The sequence below is a fragment of the Penicillium brevicompactum genome (assembly GCF_028827555.1).
Source record: "Penicillium brevicompactum strain IBT 35665 chromosome Unknown utg000009l_segment0_segment0, whole genome shotgun sequence".
Taxonomy (NCBI): Eukaryota; Fungi; Ascomycota; class Eurotiomycetes; order Eurotiales; family Aspergillaceae; genus Penicillium; species Penicillium brevicompactum.
The window spans coordinates 1,109,359-1,129,981 of record NW_026623212.1 but is presented as its reverse complement, the minus strand read 5'-3'; the positions used below and the strand labels follow the sequence as shown (position 1 = coordinate 1,129,981).

The following is a 20,623-nucleotide window of genomic DNA, read 5'->3' as shown; positions in this document are numbered from 1 at the left end:
ATAGGCAATCTGCACGTTCAGTTTTCGCCGGTGGGCTCATACCGCGTTATCAGTTGCCGAGTCGATAGCTCCGGCACCGGGGACTCTATCGTTGACTCACCTTTCCCTCTTCAACCTCTCCAAGAGTGTCTATGAGCCAGGGACTGCCATAGAATACCTCCACACATGGTTCCCACAACCAATTCCGCCACAATGGCGACTTCTTTCGCTCGCATGGTCAAGGGCCAGGTCCGATGCTACTCCGCACCGCTGGACATGGCCATCCCGGCCTCCAAGCAGCGCTACATCCCCACCACCGGCACCTACCCCCAGGGCTTCAAAGTCTCTGGTACCCACGTCGGTGTCAAGGCATCAAACACCCGCTTCCCGGATCTGGCGCTGATTGCCTCGGACACTCCCTGCTCGGCCGCAGCAGTGTTCACCACGAACAAGTTCCAAGCTGCGCCTGTGCAGGTTAGCAAGAAGACACTGGCCAGCCGAAAGGGAGATGGTATCCGTGCGGTTGTCATTAACTCGGGCTGCGCCAATGCCGTGACTGGAAAGGGTGGTCTTGAAGATGCGGTTTCAATGGGTCGAAAGGTCGACGAGTGCAGCGGTGTCGAGAACGACAGCTCGCTCGTCATGAGCACCGGCGTTATTGGACAACGGTAAGCACGCCAGTACCTCTACGCTTGAATCTCTGCTAACATAGACCCAGTCTCCCCATCACCAAGATCCTCGACCGCATCCCAACCGCCCACTCCACCTTGGCTTCCACCCACGATGCCTGGCTCAGCACCGCCCGCGCAATCTGCACAACAGATACCTTCCCCAAGCTCCTCTCTCGGACATTCACTCTGCCCTCCTCAGACCGCACCTACAGCCTAGCGGGTATGACCAAAGGCGCCGGCATGATCCACCCGAACATGGCGACTCTCCTCGGCGTCCTCTGTACCGACGCCGCTGTTGAACCCGCAGCCCTGCAATCAATCCTCAAGCACGCCGTCAACCGCTCTTTTAACTCGATCTCCATCGACGGCGACACAAGCACCAACGACACAATCGCCGTGCTAGCCAACGGCGCCGCAGGCGGCGAGACCGTCCGCGCCCCTACCTCCACCCCCAGCGCAGACTACACCGCGCTCCAGGGCGTGGTCACCGATTTCGCGCAGGAGCTGTCGCAGCTCGTTGTTCGGGACGGCGAGGGCGCAACTAAGTTCGTGACTGTTCGTGTGCGCAACTCGCCTGACTACGAGTCCGGTCGACAGATTGCTTCTACAATTGCGCGGTCGCCGCTTGTGAAGACTGCGCTTTATGGAAAGGATGCGAACTGGGGTCGTATTCTGTGTGCTGTTGGATATACCCAGGGTGTTGCGGAGGGAACTGTTGTTCCTGAGCGCACTTCTGTTAGCTTCCGTCCTGTTGATGGTAGTGCTACTCTGCAGCTGCTTGTGAATGGTGAGCCGGAGACTGTTGATGAGGAGCGGGCTAGTGCTATTCTTCAGAATGAGGATCTTGAGATCGAGGTTGATCTTGGTGGTGGTGAGAAGGGTGCTGCTGGATGTGGTGGCGAGGATGCTGTTTACTGGTTCTGTGACTTCAGTCATGAGTATGTGACGATTAACGGTGACTACAGGACTTAAGATGTATCTTGTCTTGTCAGGTTTGGTGTTCAAAAGCAACAATAAGTATATTGGAATTACATTTATAGAGCGCACGAACGTGAAATTTGATCACACTTGAAGTTTTGTAGGAACTAGCCCTGGAGCATGGCAGACATGAAGACAAGCTTGTATCAAAAACAACCTTCGAACCTTGGAAGTACGGAGTAGTTCTGCTTCGAGATCATTCAACCGTGGACGTCAACCTTGATATATATGGACCTTGCAGTACGCCAGGGATGTGGAACATGGACCATGGACACTTAGTGACAGTGTTTTACAGATGAGCCATATTTGAGATTGAATATATGATTTTGGTTTTCTAGACACATATGGTTACAGGGCCCTAGAAGGGCGCTTTTCATCATGGGCACCGTCTTCTGCTTATCCAGAAAAGAAAAGATGCGCTGTTCCCTCGCGACGGGAAGAGAGCGAGGCGCAGTGGTATAATACTTCGACAAAAGCTCCCGGCGCGAGGGAGGGTTGATGAGATGGAATCACACAACACAACAACCCAGCGGCATATTCCAAACCAGCCGCGTCAGACGGTGTCTATCCATCCACCCAAAAAGGAAACCGAAGCAGAAAAAGACACAAAACTAAATAGAGAGGTTGCAAAGAATCAAAAAGGAGATCCTAAGTCATGCTGCTCGTGAAAAGACAGTCTCATTTAGCTGCCGGGGACGAGGCCCTTGAGGCCAGCGCCGATGTCGCCCTCGCGGGCGGCAATTTCGAAGTAACCGTAGATGATACTGGACGGAATTGTTAGCTTGGAAGAAGAGAAAATATGAGGGGAAACAGGGTGAACTCACGTCACGGCAAGAAGAATACCAGTACCGCTGCCAAGGGCACCGAGAAGGTCAGAGGCAACGGAGAGACCTCCGATGCAGGCACCACCGAAGGCGGCGGCGGTAGGGATAACACGCTTCAGCTCCTTGTACATGCTCTGCTCACGGTGACCAGACATAACGAGACCCTGGTCCTTGAGCTGCTTGGCAACGTCACGGGGAGCGGAGCCAGAAACCTCAATCCAGGTCTTGGAGAAGAGAGCGCAGGCAACAAGCATGAAGGTGATGTAGACGGCAGTGTGGATAGGGTCGAGGAGAGCCTCCTTGAAGTTGAGAGGGGGCGACATGTAGTAAGCGATACCGGAAGCAGCGTAGAGCTGAGCAGATCCCTCACGGGGCTCCCAGACTCCGAGGAGCTGAACGAGGATGTTCTCGGAGAAGCGGGAGTAGAGCATCTGGGAGATGAGGAAAATGTTGGAGCAGAGAGCGGACTGCAGCATGATGGGCATGTTGGAGGTGTAGAAGAGGCGGACGGGGTAAGATCCGCGCATACCACGCTGGCGGGAAGACTTGACGGGGATCTCAACACGGAAGCCCTGCAGGTAGATGACAGCGGCGAAGACGAGGAGAGTGGCCAAGAGGTTCATGACGTTGGGCAGGTTCTGACGGTAGAAAGCCTCGTACAGAGCGCGCTGCTTGTCGGGCCAGGTGAGGAGGAGGTGGAAGAGAGCGATGATGGCACCCTCGAACTCGGGACCACGACCGGTGTTGATGGTGGTGGGGGAGAAGGCCTTCCACACAATGGACTCGCAGATGTTGGTAGCGATGAAGAGAGAGATACCGCTGCCGAGACCGTAGCCCTTCTGGAGGAGCTCGTCAAGCAGAATGACAACGAGACCAGCAACAACGAGCTGGACGATCAGGAGAACACAGATACCAGCACCGAGGTCACTGGGCTGGCCGTAGAGACCAGTCAGGACGTAAACACAGGCCTGACCGAAGGAGAGAATGATAGCGAAGAGCTTCTGAGCGGTCTGGTAGAGCTCGCGGTCGGTCTTCAAGTCGAGGTTGACGTCGATGAGGTGGGTACCGGCGAGGAGCTGGAGAAATGGTGTTAGTCATTTCGCGCAAAGACCAGCAATAATTGCAGCATAACATACCTGGAAGACCATGCCGGAGGAGATGATAGGGGTGATACCCAGCTCCATAAGAGTACCACGGTTACTGGCCAGCATCATACGGAGCCAGTACAGGGGGTCGGAAGTGTCAGATGAGACGATACCGTAAAGAGGCATCTGACTCATAACCAGGAAGATCATGAGGGTCAACTGCAAGATTTCTAATTAGCATCCATGCCAGTTCTGCGCCAAGGGAGATAGATTCAAGGCGACGTACACCAGTCCACATCAGCTTCTGGTTGAAAGGGACCTTAGTCTCAGGAGCTGCCACCTCCGGGAGGAGGGGCGTAAAGGGCTTGATCAAGTCAAGGAAGCGTACTATTCATCCTCGTCAGTACTTGAAGATCAATTGAGTCGAGTCGAGATGCAGTGTCGCGATCGCGTGCGATGGGAGGAATCGGGGACTCACGGCCGCTCATGGTGGCTACTTTGCTCCCTATTCACTAAAGAAGAAAAGAAAGCTGGAGTCGAGAACCAGCTGAAGGAATGAATGGGGAGGTCGGGAGATAAAGAAAAAGGAGAAGGGTGGTTGTCGAGAAGATTGGGGGGAGAAGGGAAGAAGAGGACAGATGAAGTTCGCTGGCCACTTTTCGCTTCCGCGCTAATTAAGGCCACTTGGTCTTCGCCGCAACCACCTTGACTCCTACTGACTCAACAATTGGAGAGGACAAATATCTACCTTGCATAGGTATACAATTTATTATCAATTTTGATTTTTCCGGTCCTTTTGCCTACGAGCTTCAGTGATGGTTGTGCACCCCCAACTCACCCAGCTTGTTCCCCACACTCCAGAGGCCACGGTACTAACTAAGCAGTTGGGGATCAGGGTTCTTTTGGAGTATCGCCCCAAAAAAAAGGGTCTTCATTTGGAATATCTTCAATTCTTGCTTCAATGAATCCTACACTCCTCTGGTCCTATAAGTCCATGCCAGCATTGTACAAAGACACCGTGTAATCAACATTGTATAAACGACAAAAACAGCTTTCAAGGGCCAACCATGCCCAAGCAATCATCAATCACGACTTCGAGCTCGCCAATTCTAAACTTGAGACCCCGGTTCTCTTCTTTCAAAACCCCCATCACACTCCAGGCCTCGGAAGCTGGAACACCATAGCAGTTGTTGCAGTTCGACGCGTTGCCACCACCGAAAGAGCTTCCCAAACGCGTCGAAGCAAGACCTTTGAGAACCCGATCATACGCAGATGACCGTGCAGGTGCCGGCCCATTAGTCACCGCAACCAGGTTCTTCTGGATAGTAGGTGTTGGTGTTGGGCCAGTCGGCGTAGACAAAGCGATCTGCGACATGTTGGGAGAGGGAGCCGCGAGAGTAGAGGTGGGGGACTCGATACCCTCGCGGTGAGAGAACACACTATCAGCAATACTCTCATCTCCGGACTCAAAGCCCGAGTCACTAGTAAAGGTACTGTGGCTAGTACGTTTGCTGCCACGCCGAGGTGTTTGGAGAGCCATGGAAGGTACATCATCGTCTGCGGGTACTGAGCGCACTGTGCGGCTGCGACTTCGCGCCTCTTCGTCCCGCAGACGTTTCTCCTGCTCCAACTCCTCGGCCATGGCCTGCATGGCTTTCTCCTGGTCCAGCACCTTGGCTGCCATGCCGTCCAGCTGCATCTTTAGGTGATCAACCCGCGAGCGGGTTTCTTCAAGCTCTTCTTGCTTTTCGTTTTTGTCGGCCATCGCTTGGTGCATGGCGAAGGTCCGCTGCTTATAGGCATCTTGCATACGCCGTAGCACCTTATCGGCATGGTCCCGCAAGGCATCCAGTGCCTCGTCTTCGGAGTCGGAGTCAGGTAATGATAGAGCAGCGGTGATGTCAAGATTGAGGAACTCGTCTTCAGCCGGTTCTGGGAAGTTGGGCTTGCTGGGTTGGCGACGGAGGCCGAAGAACGAGAACCGATTTGTCACGGGCGTTGAATGTTGACGTGTATGTGAGACGAAAGGTGGTCGTGTGTCGGTTCCCGATCCCTCTGAAGCTTGAGGCGCCATTTTCAGTCCCAAATCCACTGGGTCCGATTTGCCTTGGAACCAATCTGAGAGGACTCGAGCTCTTGCTTCAAGCTTGTTTTTCGGGGAGGTCTCCGTTCGGGTATTCTTCGGGTACTCTGATATTGTGTCTCCGAGGTCGTGAAAGCGAGGTGCAAAGTGTTCGGTATTTGCCCGACGATGGGAAGGTGGATTCAAACGGTGTGAGGTCAACGGCTCTGTCGATCTTAGGGGCGTCAAGGCAACGGTCTCGTGGGACAGTGCGCCATCGGAATGTAGGGTGACAGGAGCTGGAAATTCGAGGGACACGGGGGAGGGGGACATCGTAGGAGAAATGCCGGGAGATGGAAATTGGGATCTGTTTAGGGCCCAATGTGGCGTTGTACTACCTGGGATAGGGAATTCAGGGCCAAAAGGACGTAACAGATGTACTCCGTAGACGAAACAGACACTGATCAAGATCAAACAAAAATTGAGGCTTTAGTCTGAGTGTATGTTTCAGTCTAAAAGTTGTTTAGCTTTCTTTTTTTTCCCCAAATAAAAAGGCGTCGTGTAGGAAACCAAAGAGGCTGGGAGGCTATGAAATAGCGGTGGCTGGAGTCGAAGCTCTCTCCACCTCCACGATCCACCAAGTCTTCTCTTTTCCAATCCGATCAGAACATACTCCGTACTCGTCGCCGCACACTATACTACTTTCGCCTCATTGCCGTCATTGCCCTCGCGTCCCGCTCCCGCTGTGCATGGTTTCAGCTGCACGAGGATCTGCGTCATTGCACGTTCTCCGTCATGGCTCCCAGCGGTCTGAAGCACCTGTCCAACGCCCTGGCAACGCCAGACCAACTATCCAATTCATCCTCCTCTCTAGACGGTGTACCATCTGATCTGGAGACCTCAATTCGCTGCGCAGGCGCGCAGCTCACTCAGACTGCCGGTGTTCTCCTGCATTTGTCGCAAGATATTATCGCCCAGGCAATCGTAATCTTCACGCGATTTTGGCTTGGCGCTGACGGAGGTAGCTTACGAATTTACTCCGTCAAGGTAGATTGCACCCCAAGATCCTATCAGTCCCTCGATCGGATTGCTGACTCGCGCAGGATGTATCCGCTGCGGCTCTCTACTTAACCGCCAAGCTTTCCTTCCAGCCCACCTCCCCTCGCTCCGTGCTCAATGTATATACATTCCTCCTATCAAAAGATGCTTCGCCCCTGTGGTTTGTGAGGCAAGGCGGCTCTCCTGAAGCTCCTCCTTCACCCGAGACCTACATCCTTTCCGAGGGCGGCTACCAGGCCACACGCCAGATCCTCCTCCACACCGAAGCCGTGATCCTTCGGACCCTCGGCTTTGACACTCATGTCGCTCTTCCCCACACAATTGCGTTAACATACCTCCAAACATTGGGCTTGTCGAACCCTGCCGTTTCCCAGCGGACGCTACAACATCTCAATGCGGCCTTACTTTCGCCTCAACTTCTCTACGTGACCCACCAGCCCAACGCGCTGGCTGTGGCTGCCATATACCTCGCGTCTCGCGAAGAGGGCGCCAAGCTCGTAGACAGCGATTGGTGGGAGGTGTTTGACGTCGATCGTGAAGAGCTTGGATTCTTGGTCGTTGGCATGAAAAGTATGGAAGGTTTCACGCGAGTCGAGCTTAGCTTATGGAATAACCGATCAATCCCCATGATTCCTGATGAGGTCGATGCCGAGATCGAGCGCCGGCGGCTGATGGAAGATGGTGAGTGATGCGGTTCGGATTCTGACAGTGAATTCCAACTTCCACCATTGAATGACGATTCAGATGGGGTGCTCTCGTGAAGCTTTGCCAGACCACCCACTGCTTTGGGTAGGCGACTTCCTTCAAGTCACCAATCCAACAATTGTACGTCTTGCTTGCAATGATTGCAGATTCTGAATCTGCGTTCAACAACACCGGCCCTTGGCCACCACCAGGCCGGCGAAGACCCCACCCATGGGCAGGCGACTGTGATGACCGCTAGCAACGGTGTCAAGCAAGTCTCGGTAGCCTCAGCTCTTCATGGTTGTTCATGTTGAAACTCCTCATCCACGCAATGAACGGCTTTGAGCAATCAACCATTGCCTATGTCATATTCCAATCTCTGGCCACGCTAGGGTTAGGAATAGAACAGGGTCAGCAAAACATTTCAAGTCCTGTCGCATGTTAAACCCCACTTCAATTCCCTCAAGCCTAGTTTCTGAAAATCCGACATGATGCCAACGTAGTCTCATAGTGTTTCTTACTCTGTCACCAAGGAATTCATATTCGTTTCCCCAGGTCACTGACGCCCGAGGTCCCAAGGCTCTTCCTTCTCAGCCTATTCAATGAATGCCTTTCAATAGATCTCAAATCACCATTGACGAGTCATATGCATTGGACATTTATTACCCAATGGGTCAATTGACTCTACGTACCCCGCCATGCACCACAACCCCTGATTCCAGGTCGTATCTGCGTTTGACTCGATCAGCAACATGCAAGTAAACAACAAAAACAAGCCCAAAGGGCAAAAAGATAATGCCACGACGGCTGCATGATTCGAACATGCGCCTCCGAAGAGAATTGATTTCTAGCTGCGGAATTGGTTAGTGAAAATTCAGGTGGATCTGTTGAATAAGTGGAGCGTACTCAATCGCCTTAGACCACTCGGCCAAACCGCCTGGTTCATGAAGATTAACTTTCGCTATTTGGCACTATAAATATTGACCAAGTTGACGCTAATTTCACTCATTGAGGAAGCCCTACATTGTTCCTTCTTCCATCTCAGAGCACAATTTACTCCGTACAAGATATTGGTGTCTATGTGTTTAAATGCCACGTGGTAACATGCCAGGACCTACCAAGCTCAGCTGTAATGAGCAAAGACTGCCACGCTGTCTGAAAATGAAGTAGGTCAAAGATGACCGGTCTACGAATGCCCCTCAGAGCCTCAAGATCTCCGCTCTCTTTCATTGTCCGAGCATGTTGTTTTCATCTACCGCCCCTTGTCCGTCCACTGACTCACACGACGGCAGTACACAATCAAGCAATCGAAGAGCAGACCCTCCCATTTTATCAGAGAAAGTATTATTACCCTGTTAAAATTGGCCAGGTGTTCAATGATCGATATCGGATAATCGCGAAGCTTGGCTATGGTGCTTACTCCACTGTCTGGCTTGCGTGGGATGAAAGGTCTTATTCCAACAGAATTGATTTGATGTAAGCGCCTTTTACTAACTTGAGAGATAGGACGAATGAATATGCTTCACTGAAGGTTTCTGTGCGGGTTGACAACAATAATGACGAGCACTCTCCCGTTCTCAACGAAATCAACATGCTCTGGCGTTTAAAGCAGTTTTCGAAGGAGGATCATCCTGGGCTTGACTTTACACGGCTTGCGCGTGATATGTTTGAAACGGAAAGTCTCGCTGGTCGTCATCACTGCATTGTCTAAAAGCCTCAAGGCACCAGTGTCCGTACATTACAGGAGGCGTTCCCCAATGCAATGATCCCTAAGGCTTTAGTGAAATCATTGATACATCGCCTGTTCATGTCTGTGAATTGGCTACATGCAACGTGCGGTGTTGCCCATACTGGCAAGTCCACTGGCACATGTCTTCATCGTTTACTAACGAAGAAATAGATATTTCACCCCAGAATGTCTTGACGGTAATTGAGGGTAACACTACCCTGCAAGATATTGAGGACCAGGAATCCCAGGATCCAAGTTTGCCGATAACATCGACCATTCACGAGGTTATGCCAACAATTGTCTACAGATCAAGACCTACCATGCTAGCAGTCTCCGGCCACCCTACTCTTACAGACTATGGCCAAATGCGACTGGTCGAAGGATGCGTAAATCAAGATTGGTGGATGTCTGATCTATACCGCGCTTCTGAAGTGCTCTTACGTCTACCATGGGGATGCCCAGCTGATATATGGTCAATAGGCGTTATGGTGGGTTGAACTGACCACATCATTATGAATTATGAACAAGCAGGATATTAACTAGGTCTCATCGATACAGACCCTCGAACTCTTGGATGGAAAAAACCTGTTCGATCCGATTGAGAATGTTCATGGCCAGTATGTACTTCCATTGGCTTTGGCACAATACATCGGATACCTCGGCCCGCCTCCCCTGGATATTATTAAGAACAGTCCACTTTTCTCAACCTACTTTGATGCACAGGGTAAGTCCCGCCCCTTTCCTGGTAACACCTGTTCTCACACAAGGCTATTGCAGGGAATTGGGTTTCCGAACTACCAGTACCAAAAACCTCACTCGAGGATTTTGTCACAACAATTCCACCGGGGGAAGAGAAAGACCAGTTCTTGCGTTTTATACGGAAGATACTGGCCTGGGACCCGGAAGTGAGAGCCACGTCAAATGAAATTATACCAGATGAATGGCTTATGAGGCCGCTTTGAGGATATTCTATGGAAGGACCGTCAGGTGTATTGGATTATAAGACTGTATAAGTTTGGTTCCCGTCTAGTATACTTGTGACAAGCTTTTGTCCTCGTAAAGCGAGCGCAGTTTCAGCAGGGTGGTGACTTGGAAAACTGGTCTTTTACTGCTGGCACAGCGATCAAGATGGTTCTTCGAATACGCTTCAAGGCCCTGATCGTATGAGTACTTCAACTCAAGGAAAATATCAAAACCAGAGAGAGTATTAAAAGATCGCAAAAAAAAATGAACGAACGGAACAAAAAAGATATGAGCCACGACGGCTGCATGATTCGAACATGCGCCTCCGAAGAGAATTGATTTCTAGTCAATCGCCTTAGACCACTCGGCCAAACCGCCTGGTTGATGAAAGTTAACATCCACTATTTTGTACTATGTTCCTTTCCTCATTCGGGATCTATTTCGCCATTGGTTGAAAAGCGGTCAGTACAGCTATTGTAATGGAGGAACAGCGCCGCACCTCTCATGCGCCACTGTGGCTAGTTTTGGCAGCTTTTGTCCGCGTTTCCATAGTTTAGCAATTCAAGCATTCTACACCTCTCTGGCAAACAGCATCTCTTTCCTATTCCGGCCGTTCTAGGGCTTTACATGCCTCCCTGCACCCGCCGAGCACTGAGCACCCCCGTCGTCTTGTCTGCGATGTCAGACCGCCAGCGCGCTCTTCCCACTTCACTATGCAGTACACCGATCTATCCCTAAATCTCCACAGATGTTGATGAGATCACATGACCATATAGCTTTTCTCCAAAGCTTTCTTCACTGCAGCCACTTTTTCCTGCAGCCACTTTTTCTCCAATCGTAGCGTCTCCGCTCCTTCTGAGACCACTGCAAAGTCCCGCCTGGAGGCCGCATCAGCACTTCAATTATGTCGCTGCTTGGTCAATCCCTGAAGCAATACCCCGGGCTTCCATATTATTTACAAGACATGTATTCATGGCTACATGACACCGAACCCATATGGGGCTACATAACTACCGGACAACATATACTCCCCAGTCCCATGCCGCTTCCCGCGTGTGGTCGACCTTACCACGAAGTATATGAAGCGATGATTCTATGCGGAGTATGGATCTTATCTTCGTGAAGTCCCAGAGCAAAAGAATCTTAAGAAGCTCCCTTCGACAAATGTGGGCTAACCACGAACCACGCGTTAACGAAGATGCTTCCCAGTTCAACGCAGCATCAATAGACCACGCCCGTGGTCACTTCAAAGCCTGGAAAATCGAGCAAGGGAAGGCTGATGACTTCCCTGGCTATCGTTTATCTGTCATGATTGACGAGGATTGCTTTCAGACTTTGCAGAACGCTCCACTTTCAGAGAACTTGACAACAAGACTAGAAGACAGACTGCTTCATTATGTGAAAATCAGTGAGGGCCTGGAGGAAGAGCACGAGCCACCGTTTCCAGGGTGGATGACGTGCTCCCTACCCCAAATGTATCCATGGATGATCTCTGGGGGAATATGAACCAAGGGAGTTATCTCAGAGACAGCTATTCGCCGAGTGCTCGCGGCACATATGTTCTATGAGATTGTCGTGTCAGATTGCCCTGAGGTGGGGATTGGAAGTTTTCCTTGGAAGGTCAAGAGATTCTAGTCAGAGACTTGACTACTCAGATCGTTGGATGGGCAATCAAGATCGGCGATACAGCCATCCCGTTCGCATCAGCGGTGTCTCCAGCAGCCGCAGTGTGGGGCTGTGCTACTATTTTCCTTATGGTTTGTTGGCTAGCTCTCAACGTTGAACTTTTAATGCATAATACTGAGCATTTGGGTAAATAGGGAATTGAGAATTTCGATACCAGGAAGAGGGCTCTACTATCTATCGCCGAGCAAGTCACACAGGCTATGTTTTTGGGCCAGCTTTACTCCAATATCTACACCTACAAGCGCACAGGGGATCCCGAGGTCATAGCCAATCTTCACAAGGCCACTGTGGATGTATAGATCTGTTCACCGACACTTTTGGCCAAGTCACTCGACCTTACATCCAATACCGTCGCCCAATTTTGTCGATTGATCTTCGAAGACCATAAGCTATCTGTGTTATTATCAGATTTGGCAAACCCAAAGAGCGCCCTGGATGAGGCAGCTAGTTTGTGTGAAGTAACGACCAAAGCAACTCACGACAAAGACTTCAGGAATCTCCAAGCCACCAAGCTTTTCCAGAGGCAGTACTTCCAACCAACCAATGAATATGAGCAACAGTATATTCGCAACCGGGTCTCAAAAGTGGCATATGCTTCACATCATCGGGAGCTTGAGGAACGCCGAAAAAAAGACAGTGGCAACTGGCTCATTCAACATGAGGAGTTTCTTGACGGGATGCACTCACCTTCATCCAAAGTGCTTTGGCTTCAAGAATCCCGTAAGCCTGCTACCCAGGATTCCCACCAATGGAATCACGACTAACGTATAGAAGCTGGGACAGCTCAATGCATGATCATTCCGCAGTGCCCTCACTGCCCTGATCGTTGCCCCTGCGATGGGGAGTTTTTGGCATGTCAAGTATCTCATAGTTTCCCGAAACAATGAATAGGCATAGGAGGTGGTCTCTCGGCGCTCTGTTATCTACTTGGACCCGTGGACTCTTCACAGGCTGACTAGCAGAATCTCTGCCTCGGGCCTAGCCTAATTCATGGGAAATTCGTCATACTAACTGCTCTTTTACTATTTTGAGCTGTTAGTGACTTATTCCCGACGAACCTAGTCATTCATTAGAGCCCAATTCATGTGTATTATTATTCCAACTCTGGAATCTATCAACGAATCCAACATTATAACTATCGTGGTAAGTCTATTGTTATTGAAATATTACTATACAACGCTAATATAGATTATAGAGGATGACTTATTGTCTAGATGAGGCTTAAAGCTTGGGTATCTCGTGTATAAAGATAACTGGGAGGTGGAGGACAGTTTCGGATAATGTTTGTATGAAATATCAAAACTTGGAAGAGGTTGTTTGATTATGTGTTATGTCGCATGGGCAGTTAGGGCCACCAGCTGCAGTTCCTTTTTTGGAGCATATTCTACCAGCCTTTGGCGGAGAAGTCCAACTTCGGGTGACATATAATTAGCGGCTGGATATGAAACTACAGCGTCGATATTGATCTAGGTAGTTTATGTCCTTATGGAGAATACCCGCGCAATCGTGAGCCTTCAGCTTCCAACTGGGCCCTATGCGAATGCGTACGAGGCAGCAGTTGACCATAGCCATCACGACATCGCGGAGTATTTTGCGCAAAATGCAGGTTGACACTATGCCACTTCTTCCCCTCCCAGTCAATCTTCCCTTGATGTGAGTCCATATGGCGAAGATCAATAAGGGAGAGAGAAAGCTCTCTAGTTCCATGAATGGCTAGATTCCAGTGAAGGTTTGCTGCCTGAAAGAACTGCAAGAAAAGAGCCTGGGTGTTTTACTCGAATAATCTTTCAATTGTATTCGGAAGGGTCTTGTCACGATACGCATTTCATATGCTTCCTGGTTCGGTCGTTTCATTTTCGTCAAATAGCCTCACTTCCAAGGTTCTATTCAATCTTATTTTTGATCAATAGATTGAGCTGCAACAGTTGATTTATCTTCTGATTTCTCCGATGCCTATGAATTCCGTCATGTCCAATGTTCACTCTTACAAGGTTGCCTGTAGCTCCAGGGTGGTACCTAGCTGATTTCTCTCGTTCGAGTATTTATACTGTGTGCACTATCTTTATGGGTTTTCTGTTTTACCAATTGATTACAAGATTATCACAGACCTCCGAAAATGATACAATTGAAAGTTCCCCCAAATGGAGAGAAATATCAGTGTCACCACCATCTCCTAAGTAAAAATTGAGATTTGACACCAAGTTGCTTGAGCAGCAATCAGTGCCTGCCACGATTATCAACGTGGACATTGGGACAGGAAGCAATTTTCAAAATTGTCCTAAGATTCATAGATTTGGCAATCTGATTACTCATCAACAACCAGGCGGTTTGGCCGAGTGGTCTAAGGCGATTGACTAGAAATCAATTCTCTTCGGAGGCGCATGTTCGAATCATGCAGCCGTCGTGGCATATCTTTTTGTTTCAATAACAATTCTAGCATCAAGATAACTATGCAACCTTTTTTGTGGCAGTATACTCTGTACTCCGTAATGCTCTCACAGATTCCGTGGGGTATATCTAATTGATGGAATTTCTTTCCTTCCTATTGTGTGGAAGCCCTAAAATCCTCAAGTACCCGTGGACCTACGTGCCCTTATATAATTGTAACAAATTCATCTATGATATAGTCTACTTTCACTCAATAATTCTATGGTTATCTATTCATGTTTGTTTTGGAGAGATGGCAGTGATAAAGTAGCGTTGGTTCCATCACCGTAGCATTGTCAATGAGCAGAAGTAATTTGAACTATATTGTGTACACTAAACACTGATCTGTTCCTGTGGTGTACAAAGTTTCCTCATATCCTATCCTAACTCAATCCATGGATGCTATGAAGTAAAAAGCAGGCCACATATGGAGCCCCACCGCCAGTCAACATTGACCAATCAGAGAGTTGTGTAGTGAGTCTAAAGTAGAAATAGAGTCTTAGGGCTAAGTAACCTTAATCTCAATCGTCCCACAACCACCAGGCGGTTTGGCCGAGTGGTCTAAGGCGATTGACTAGAAATCAATTCTCTTCGGAGGCGCATGTTCGAATCATGCAGCCGTCGTGGCTTATATCTTTTTGTTGAATCTTCATTAGCTTGGCCCAAGCTTTTTCTTTGAAAGAAAATCTTTTATCGCTTCGCAGTCCACAATTGGAAGAGAACGAGAGAGCAGGATTGAAAATGAATGTTGAGATGAGTGGGTTGTGTCAAGAAGTGGAACAAATCATGGAGTTACAGAGGAGAGAGAAGTGTGTAGACAAGATCCGGATTCGTACAGCTGGGCCCTGACTGGTCAAGCCAACGTCAAAATGCGCGTGTTGTTGAACGCAGAGTGGAACGCAAGCTAATGACCCTCTCCGGAAAAGGTAATGTCAAATGGAGAACCAGGCGACGTAGAGAAACCTCGAGAAGCCCTAGCGGAGGTATTGCTGGAACGAGGGAGTTCTATCAGGATGTTAACCTTCAATAGGAAGACCAAGAATACCTAGGTAGTATGCACAACAAGAGATTAATACCTGCACCCATGTTCATTGCCATACGCATGACAGAAGGGACATGCGCATTTCCCAGAAATTCCGGAAACAGGGTGGCGGTTTCGGCGACATGAGCCAGTTCTTCATTTCATGGAGCGGCGTATCTGATGAGGAGTCGTCTTCCCAAGGGATACTCTATCCGTTGATCCCGTACGGGGCAGAACGGTCATTTTTCAGATCTAGATCCATAAGTGGCGCCGGGGTCGGTGGGTTACGTAGCATCCTTGTTATTGTGTTTCTAGGTAGTGAGAATTTCTTTGAACCAGACCTACTGAGACAAGGGGTTGTCGAAATAATGCTGAAATAGCGGACTGAAGCCATAGTGGTGTATGGACCGATGAAAGGTCTATGGGAAAAAAATAGGTCTATAAGATAGGTGGTGTTTGCTGTGAGTCGGTGTCTCCGAGTCGTGGAATCAAGCGGAAGCAAGAGTTGGTTAATTCAAAAGAGCCGGCAAACGTTGATCATCACGCGAATGATCGATAACCATGGTATGAATGGGTGGCACCAACGTCGGTCAAAACAATGATACCGACCTCGGGATACAAAGGGCTTCATAGCCTATCGGAAGCAGGGCGAGAAAGTAATACCAGATGTGAATGTACTGAAATGAGGGAGTCACATGGAATAGAGGGAGAGGGTATGGAGGTACGGACAGAAGAAATGGGTGGAACTGATATCGATCCAATTTCATCCGATCAGGCCATATATGGCCCCAAGAACTCTGATATTTCAAGGTTTGCAGATTGCCAAGTGTTTTGTTGTACATCACACGGGTCTGGGCACGGTATTCGAATTCGAAAAAGATGTCGTGTATAAGGAGTATAAGGAGACCTTGGGATGAGCCACCTATCGACGATAGATATGGCAATGGACTGGCCCACTTGTGAAATGAGACCCAAGCACCCTCGGCGGTTTGCGCAAAAGGTTCGCTGACTCTATAGTACCTAGGTAGTACAGCCTTCAACACGAGAGCTATGGAATCCCTCTGGGGAAGACTGAGCCGGGTAATGCTGGCGAGATCTTCCAAGGCTTACTAGCGAGCAAGCCCATGGACCAGGCCATTTGCATAGAGCTGTCGTCTATCGCAGAGATGAACGAGAGGCTCTAAGCATCAAAGACTGCGTGTTACCCCACAGATTTATCTCACAGGTTAGCCTGGCCCGACATTCCGACTATGTGCGAGCAGTTCGCTGCGATATATACGCTGACTTCGGCTTCAAGATGTTCAGTCTCTGTGTAATCAGGAATCTGGCTAAATATGAAAACATAAATATGAAAACATTTCCAGTGGGCTACAGATCCCTTAGCACTAACAGTCCTGATCGATGCCCTCGGTATCCCAGCCTGTGGAAGCGGGGGAGCGCTTTGAGTCTTGATGATACTAAATAGTAGAACAAAAGTTCAATGATTGGGCGGTTTGGCCGAGTGGTCTAAGGCGATTGACTAGAAATCAATTCTCTTCGGAGGCGCATGTTCGAATCATGCAGCCGTCGTGGCATGTAATCTTTTTTTGGTTTTTCATATTTTTGTTCCATCTATTGTAAAGTCCTGTTTTTTTGACTGCCTAAGAAGAATGGGATCATTGACTGAAGGCATGGCTGAACCATGTCCATAAAATATACCTAATTTGCCTTTTCTCCTATCTTGGTGAATGACTATTGAAATTGAAAATGCGAGAGACAATGTGATGTTTGTCTCAGCAAGCATACTTGGTGCCGGATCTACCAACATATCTGGTCAATTGCGAGGACTTCTTCCACACATAGTTCGCCTTTGAATCCTCGGGCAATTCAAATGTCGGGAACTGCATACTGGCAGGTACCATGATGAATCGGGATGAATAAGAATGGAGATCCGAAGGGTGTGTACCGTCACAATCAACAACAGTACTGCATCATGATAGGTGATTCCATCGCACACCATGCGCAGCTAACCTTGGAACCCTCTCAGGTCGAGGCACCAGTTACCGTCGGGATGGATGCAATTATTCGTTCCTACCGCACTCCTGGTAACACCAGAGACGCCATACAACGTTGCCACATCCTCTGATACCATCATCCAGCATTGGCACTTCGTGTTACTGCCTATCGCGGGCGTACAGACGTCATGCTCAACCCTACAGGGCTTCTACGACGGTCGACGCATCGTATACACTAAGGTTGTAGAAGGCGAAAAGGTATAGCCACCCTGGCTTGGTTCACGGTATTCCCATCAATACTGATAATAATTCGAGTCATTTAGGTGCAAATAAGAGCGATGCTCTTATGCGCGCAGGTGAGAAGTGGACAGGAAAATGAATATATATATGCCCCAAGTATAATTCTCTGTTCACGGCTTAGCTTGAATCTAAGGTTCAGCCAATTGCATCCATGAATGTCAACTGTATGTCAAGACTCAATGATGTATTTCTTCCGTCAGTGATAAGGTATCTAATAAAGTATCTTGATAAAGTCTATGTAATAGGTAGAGCGTGTGTATATGATTTATATAAATAAGGTATGTGTATACAGCTTCGATGAGTAGGGCGTGTTTATACAATTCCTATAAGTAGGGCATGGCTATACGATTCATACCTATCATAGGGTATGCGTATATAACTCCCACGGGTGGGGTGTCTCTATGTGATTGGATTTAAGTCATAGTGTCTGCTCAATATTATTTCAATTGCCTAACCTTGGAAGCAGCTGTGTCTGGCCGCGCGTGACCGCGGGCCCAGGCTTGTAAAATATATTGGATGAGCGCGGGGATCTCGGACCTTACTCGTCAAAGAGCACAATTTTGAAAGCACAGATGGCCATGAGACAACAGCTTCACAAAGGAAAAAAAAATCATGACAGGGCACCAGGTACAGAACTTGGGGGATGAGCATTGATGCCACAGAAGGGGATTGTACTGCCTTCGGGACAGGCTTTCAAAAGGGAGGGGTAAAATGATGGTATCCATGGATGTATACTCCGTAGCGTTTGGTGCCAAAAGACTAGATGGATGTAGATTGGTAAAAAAGAAACGAAACCCACTTGCACTTGACATTACGCATTTATATAAATAATATTGTAAAATTATGAAGGAAAAAATATAATGCCACGACGGCTGCATGATTCGAACATGCGCCTCCGAAGAGAATTGATTTCTAGTCAATCGCCTTAGACCACTCGGCCAAACCGCCTGGTTGCTAAAGTTTGTCAGCACCATTTTGATCTATAAATTTCTTTTCACCATGCAGATCTAAAATCCACTCAGATCACCAAACAGACGAATTGTGCTAATGTTTGATAACTGCAGAATGCTGACAGCTTTGGAAGCTTGGTTCAATTCCAAGGCTGTTTAGCGCAGGCCTATACACAGCGGCAATTCGACCCATATCTTTGCTCAGACTAATCCTATAAATTGAAGCAATCAATCGGATTGAAAGATTTACAAGGTTTATCAAGCGGGCATTCGATAAATGTTCTAGCAAGATAATTACCTAGGTATGAATAAAACTGCCATCACCGCTTGGAATGCCCCATCCTCTTGCACTTTTTTTGCTCCCGATATTGGTGAAGATAAATCTCGAGGCGAGGAGCGCTGGAGTGGGCCATCTCAGAAACGCCTTTAAGTGGTCGACTTCAGTCTATCAGGCACCCTATTCTTGCTGGTGTCGCGGACGCCTGTTGGCATGAAAGAAACTGCCACTTCAAGATCTTAAATGCAGCTCGAAAGGGAACATATGGCGTGATTGCCACAGTTTCGTACAACATTGAAAATATACTTGGATTTGTACGAGCTGCTGAACTTGCCCATTCACCACTTACCCTACAATTTTAATTTTCCCCTTGGGCCGTGACCTATTCCGACAGACTCCTCATCCGTGCCGCAAAGGATGTAAGGCCCTCATTCGGTTTGGTAAACGTTGAGTTGATTCCAAAATAGAGAATCAAGTCTCACCTCAGCAAAGGTAGGCGTTGATGAAAACATCTCCCTCCTGGCGCACGTATGCTTGGCTACAAATACCTAGGCTTGCTTGTGCTTCAGTGTCGCTCATTCCACTTACGATCAAAAACAGTAATCGAGCGTTGCGCTGGCGACAATGTTAATTGTGTCTGTGATGTGTTGTAATTTCAGATAACCACGTACCTGAGGGGACAACGTCAAGAGCCTTGATTGACACGTTCAAGGGTTGGTCGAGCATGAACACAGCGGCGCGAGCGATATCTGGGGCAATCAAAGGCCTAAAGAAAGTCATGAGTAACCAATGCCATGAAAAATGATGCGCTCATTTGCTGGGGGTAGCTTACTCGAATCCCTCAAAAAAAGAATCGTACATCTCCTTGTTGTGTCCAACGCGTTGAGAATGGAAATTGGTGGCGACACAGCCTGGACGTAGGGCAAGAACACGAATATCGGTACCATTCAACTCGTTACGGATGGCGTTGGTGAAGGCCTCTTGGCAGGCCTTGTTGGCGTGATAGACTGCTTCACCGGGGAAAGGGGGAACCTCCAGGCCGGTGATAGAGGTCACGTTCAGAATGGTTCCGGCCTTCTTCTTGAGCATAGCCCTGTTGAGGACAGCGTAGGTCATATACATATATCCATTGATGTTGGTGTTGTTCATGGTCGTAATTTGAGAATGGGTAAGGTCGTTGAATGGATTAGGAGCTCCGAGCGCGAGACCGGCCTGGCACGCGAGTTAGCAAATCACCTGGGCATGTCATGGTTGACACTTTTGGAAGAGTCGTGTTCTCGTACATTGTTTATGAGAATATCAATGTCACCTAGCTGGTCGATGGCTCCCATGACGGCCTTCTCGACACTCTCAAAATGACCGACGTCGACAGGTTGGTAGGTAATCGTGACGTTAGGTCCGGAGCCAGTAGCAAGTCTCTCCATCAACTCCTTGAGTTTGTCCTGTTCAGAAATGTTAGCGAATCTGCGAAGGTCCTTGTGATGCGGGAGAAACTCACCTCAGAGCGTGACAGAAGGCAAATATTTGCCCCAGCCTCAACAATAGAGGTAGCAATGGCCTCGCCAATCCCCATGGAAGCCCCAGTCTATATATCAGTTACAGCGATGATATACTATGCAAAGTGTGGAGTTTCACATCTGACTTACTAGGACAACATTCTTGCCTTGTAGAGACATGCTTGGTGAGATTTAAAGAGGGTGAGTTTGGATTGGAATAGTGGTAAGAAGATCAGGCACAGCGATGTAGGTTGTAATGTAGTGGATTGAACTCGAAATAGTCATCTATCACTGCTCGCCTAACGTCGTATCGTCATAGTATTAGGCGGGCATCATGTATGGCTATATCTCGCATCGAAGTTCGGGTACGGCAAGCGAGGCGCCGCCGGAACCAGAGAATCTCCACTTGTTTGACCCGTTTCACATCCTATCCATGAT

The 20,623-nt window shown here is 48.7% G+C and overlaps 7 protein-coding genes across 7 annotated transcripts; 4 read left to right on the top strand and 3 right to left on the bottom strand.

The window, feature by feature from the left end:
- Nucleotides 1-192: 192 nt before the first annotated feature.
- On the top strand, nt 193-1,622 carry N7506_011874 (bifunctional ornithine acetyltransferase/N-acetylglutamate synthase; the record flags this gene model as incomplete). The annotated part of the gene is made up of 2 exons (XM_056961165.1): nt 193-647; nt 698-1,622. The coding sequence occupies 2 exons, from the start codon at nt 193-195 to the stop codon at nt 1,620-1,622; spliced, it is 1,380 nt and encodes a 459-aa protein (XP_056805699.1).
- Nucleotides 1,623-2,310: 688 nt separating this feature from the next.
- Nucleotides 2,311-4,025, bottom strand: N7506_011873 (translocon subunit SEC61; the record flags this gene model as incomplete). The annotated part of the gene is made up of 5 exons (XM_056961164.1): nt 2,311-2,392; nt 2,453-3,528; nt 3,589-3,756; nt 3,824-3,924; nt 4,016-4,025. 5 exons carry the CDS (start codon nt 4,023-4,025, stop codon nt 2,311-2,313), a joined length of 1,437 nt encoding a protein of 478 aa, XP_056805698.1.
- A 566-nt stretch (nt 4,026-4,591) lies between these two features.
- N7506_011872 (uncharacterized protein) lies at nt 4,592-5,932 on the bottom strand (the record flags this gene model as incomplete). Its single annotated transcript, XM_056961163.1, has 1 exon — nt 4,592-5,932. The coding sequence occupies one exon, from the start codon at nt 5,930-5,932 to the stop codon at nt 4,592-4,594; it is 1,341 nt and encodes a 446-aa protein (XP_056805697.1).
- Nucleotides 5,933-6,394: 462 nt separating this feature from the next.
- Nucleotides 6,395-7,347, top strand: N7506_011871 (putative cyclin; the record flags this gene model as incomplete). The annotated part of the gene is made up of 2 exons (XM_056961162.1): nt 6,395-6,646; nt 6,703-7,347. 2 exons carry the CDS (start codon nt 6,395-6,397, stop codon nt 7,345-7,347), a joined length of 897 nt encoding a protein of 298 aa, XP_056805696.1.
- A 3,591-nt stretch (nt 7,348-10,938) lies between these two features.
- On the top strand, nt 10,939-11,540 carry N7506_011870 (uncharacterized protein; the record flags this gene model as incomplete). Its single annotated transcript, XM_056961161.1, has 2 exons — nt 10,939-11,136; nt 11,160-11,540. 2 exons carry the CDS (start codon nt 10,939-10,941, stop codon nt 11,538-11,540), a joined length of 579 nt encoding a protein of 192 aa, XP_056805695.1.
- Nucleotides 11,541-17,090: 5,550 nt separating this feature from the next.
- N7506_011869 (uncharacterized protein) lies at nt 17,091-17,426 on the top strand (the record flags this gene model as incomplete). The annotated part of the gene is made up of 2 exons (XM_056961160.1): nt 17,091-17,105; nt 17,208-17,426. 2 exons carry the CDS (start codon nt 17,091-17,093, stop codon nt 17,424-17,426), a joined length of 234 nt encoding a protein of 77 aa, XP_056805694.1.
- A 1,828-nt stretch (nt 17,427-19,254) lies between these two features.
- N7506_011868 (SDR family oxidoreductase) lies at nt 19,255-20,365 on the bottom strand (the record flags this gene model as incomplete). Its single annotated transcript, XM_056961159.1, has 6 exons — nt 19,255-19,304; nt 19,361-19,455; nt 19,522-19,901; nt 19,973-20,131; nt 20,188-20,274; nt 20,336-20,365. 6 exons carry the CDS (start codon nt 20,363-20,365, stop codon nt 19,255-19,257), a joined length of 801 nt encoding a protein of 266 aa, XP_056805693.1.
- Nucleotides 20,366-20,623: the final 258 nt, after the last annotated feature.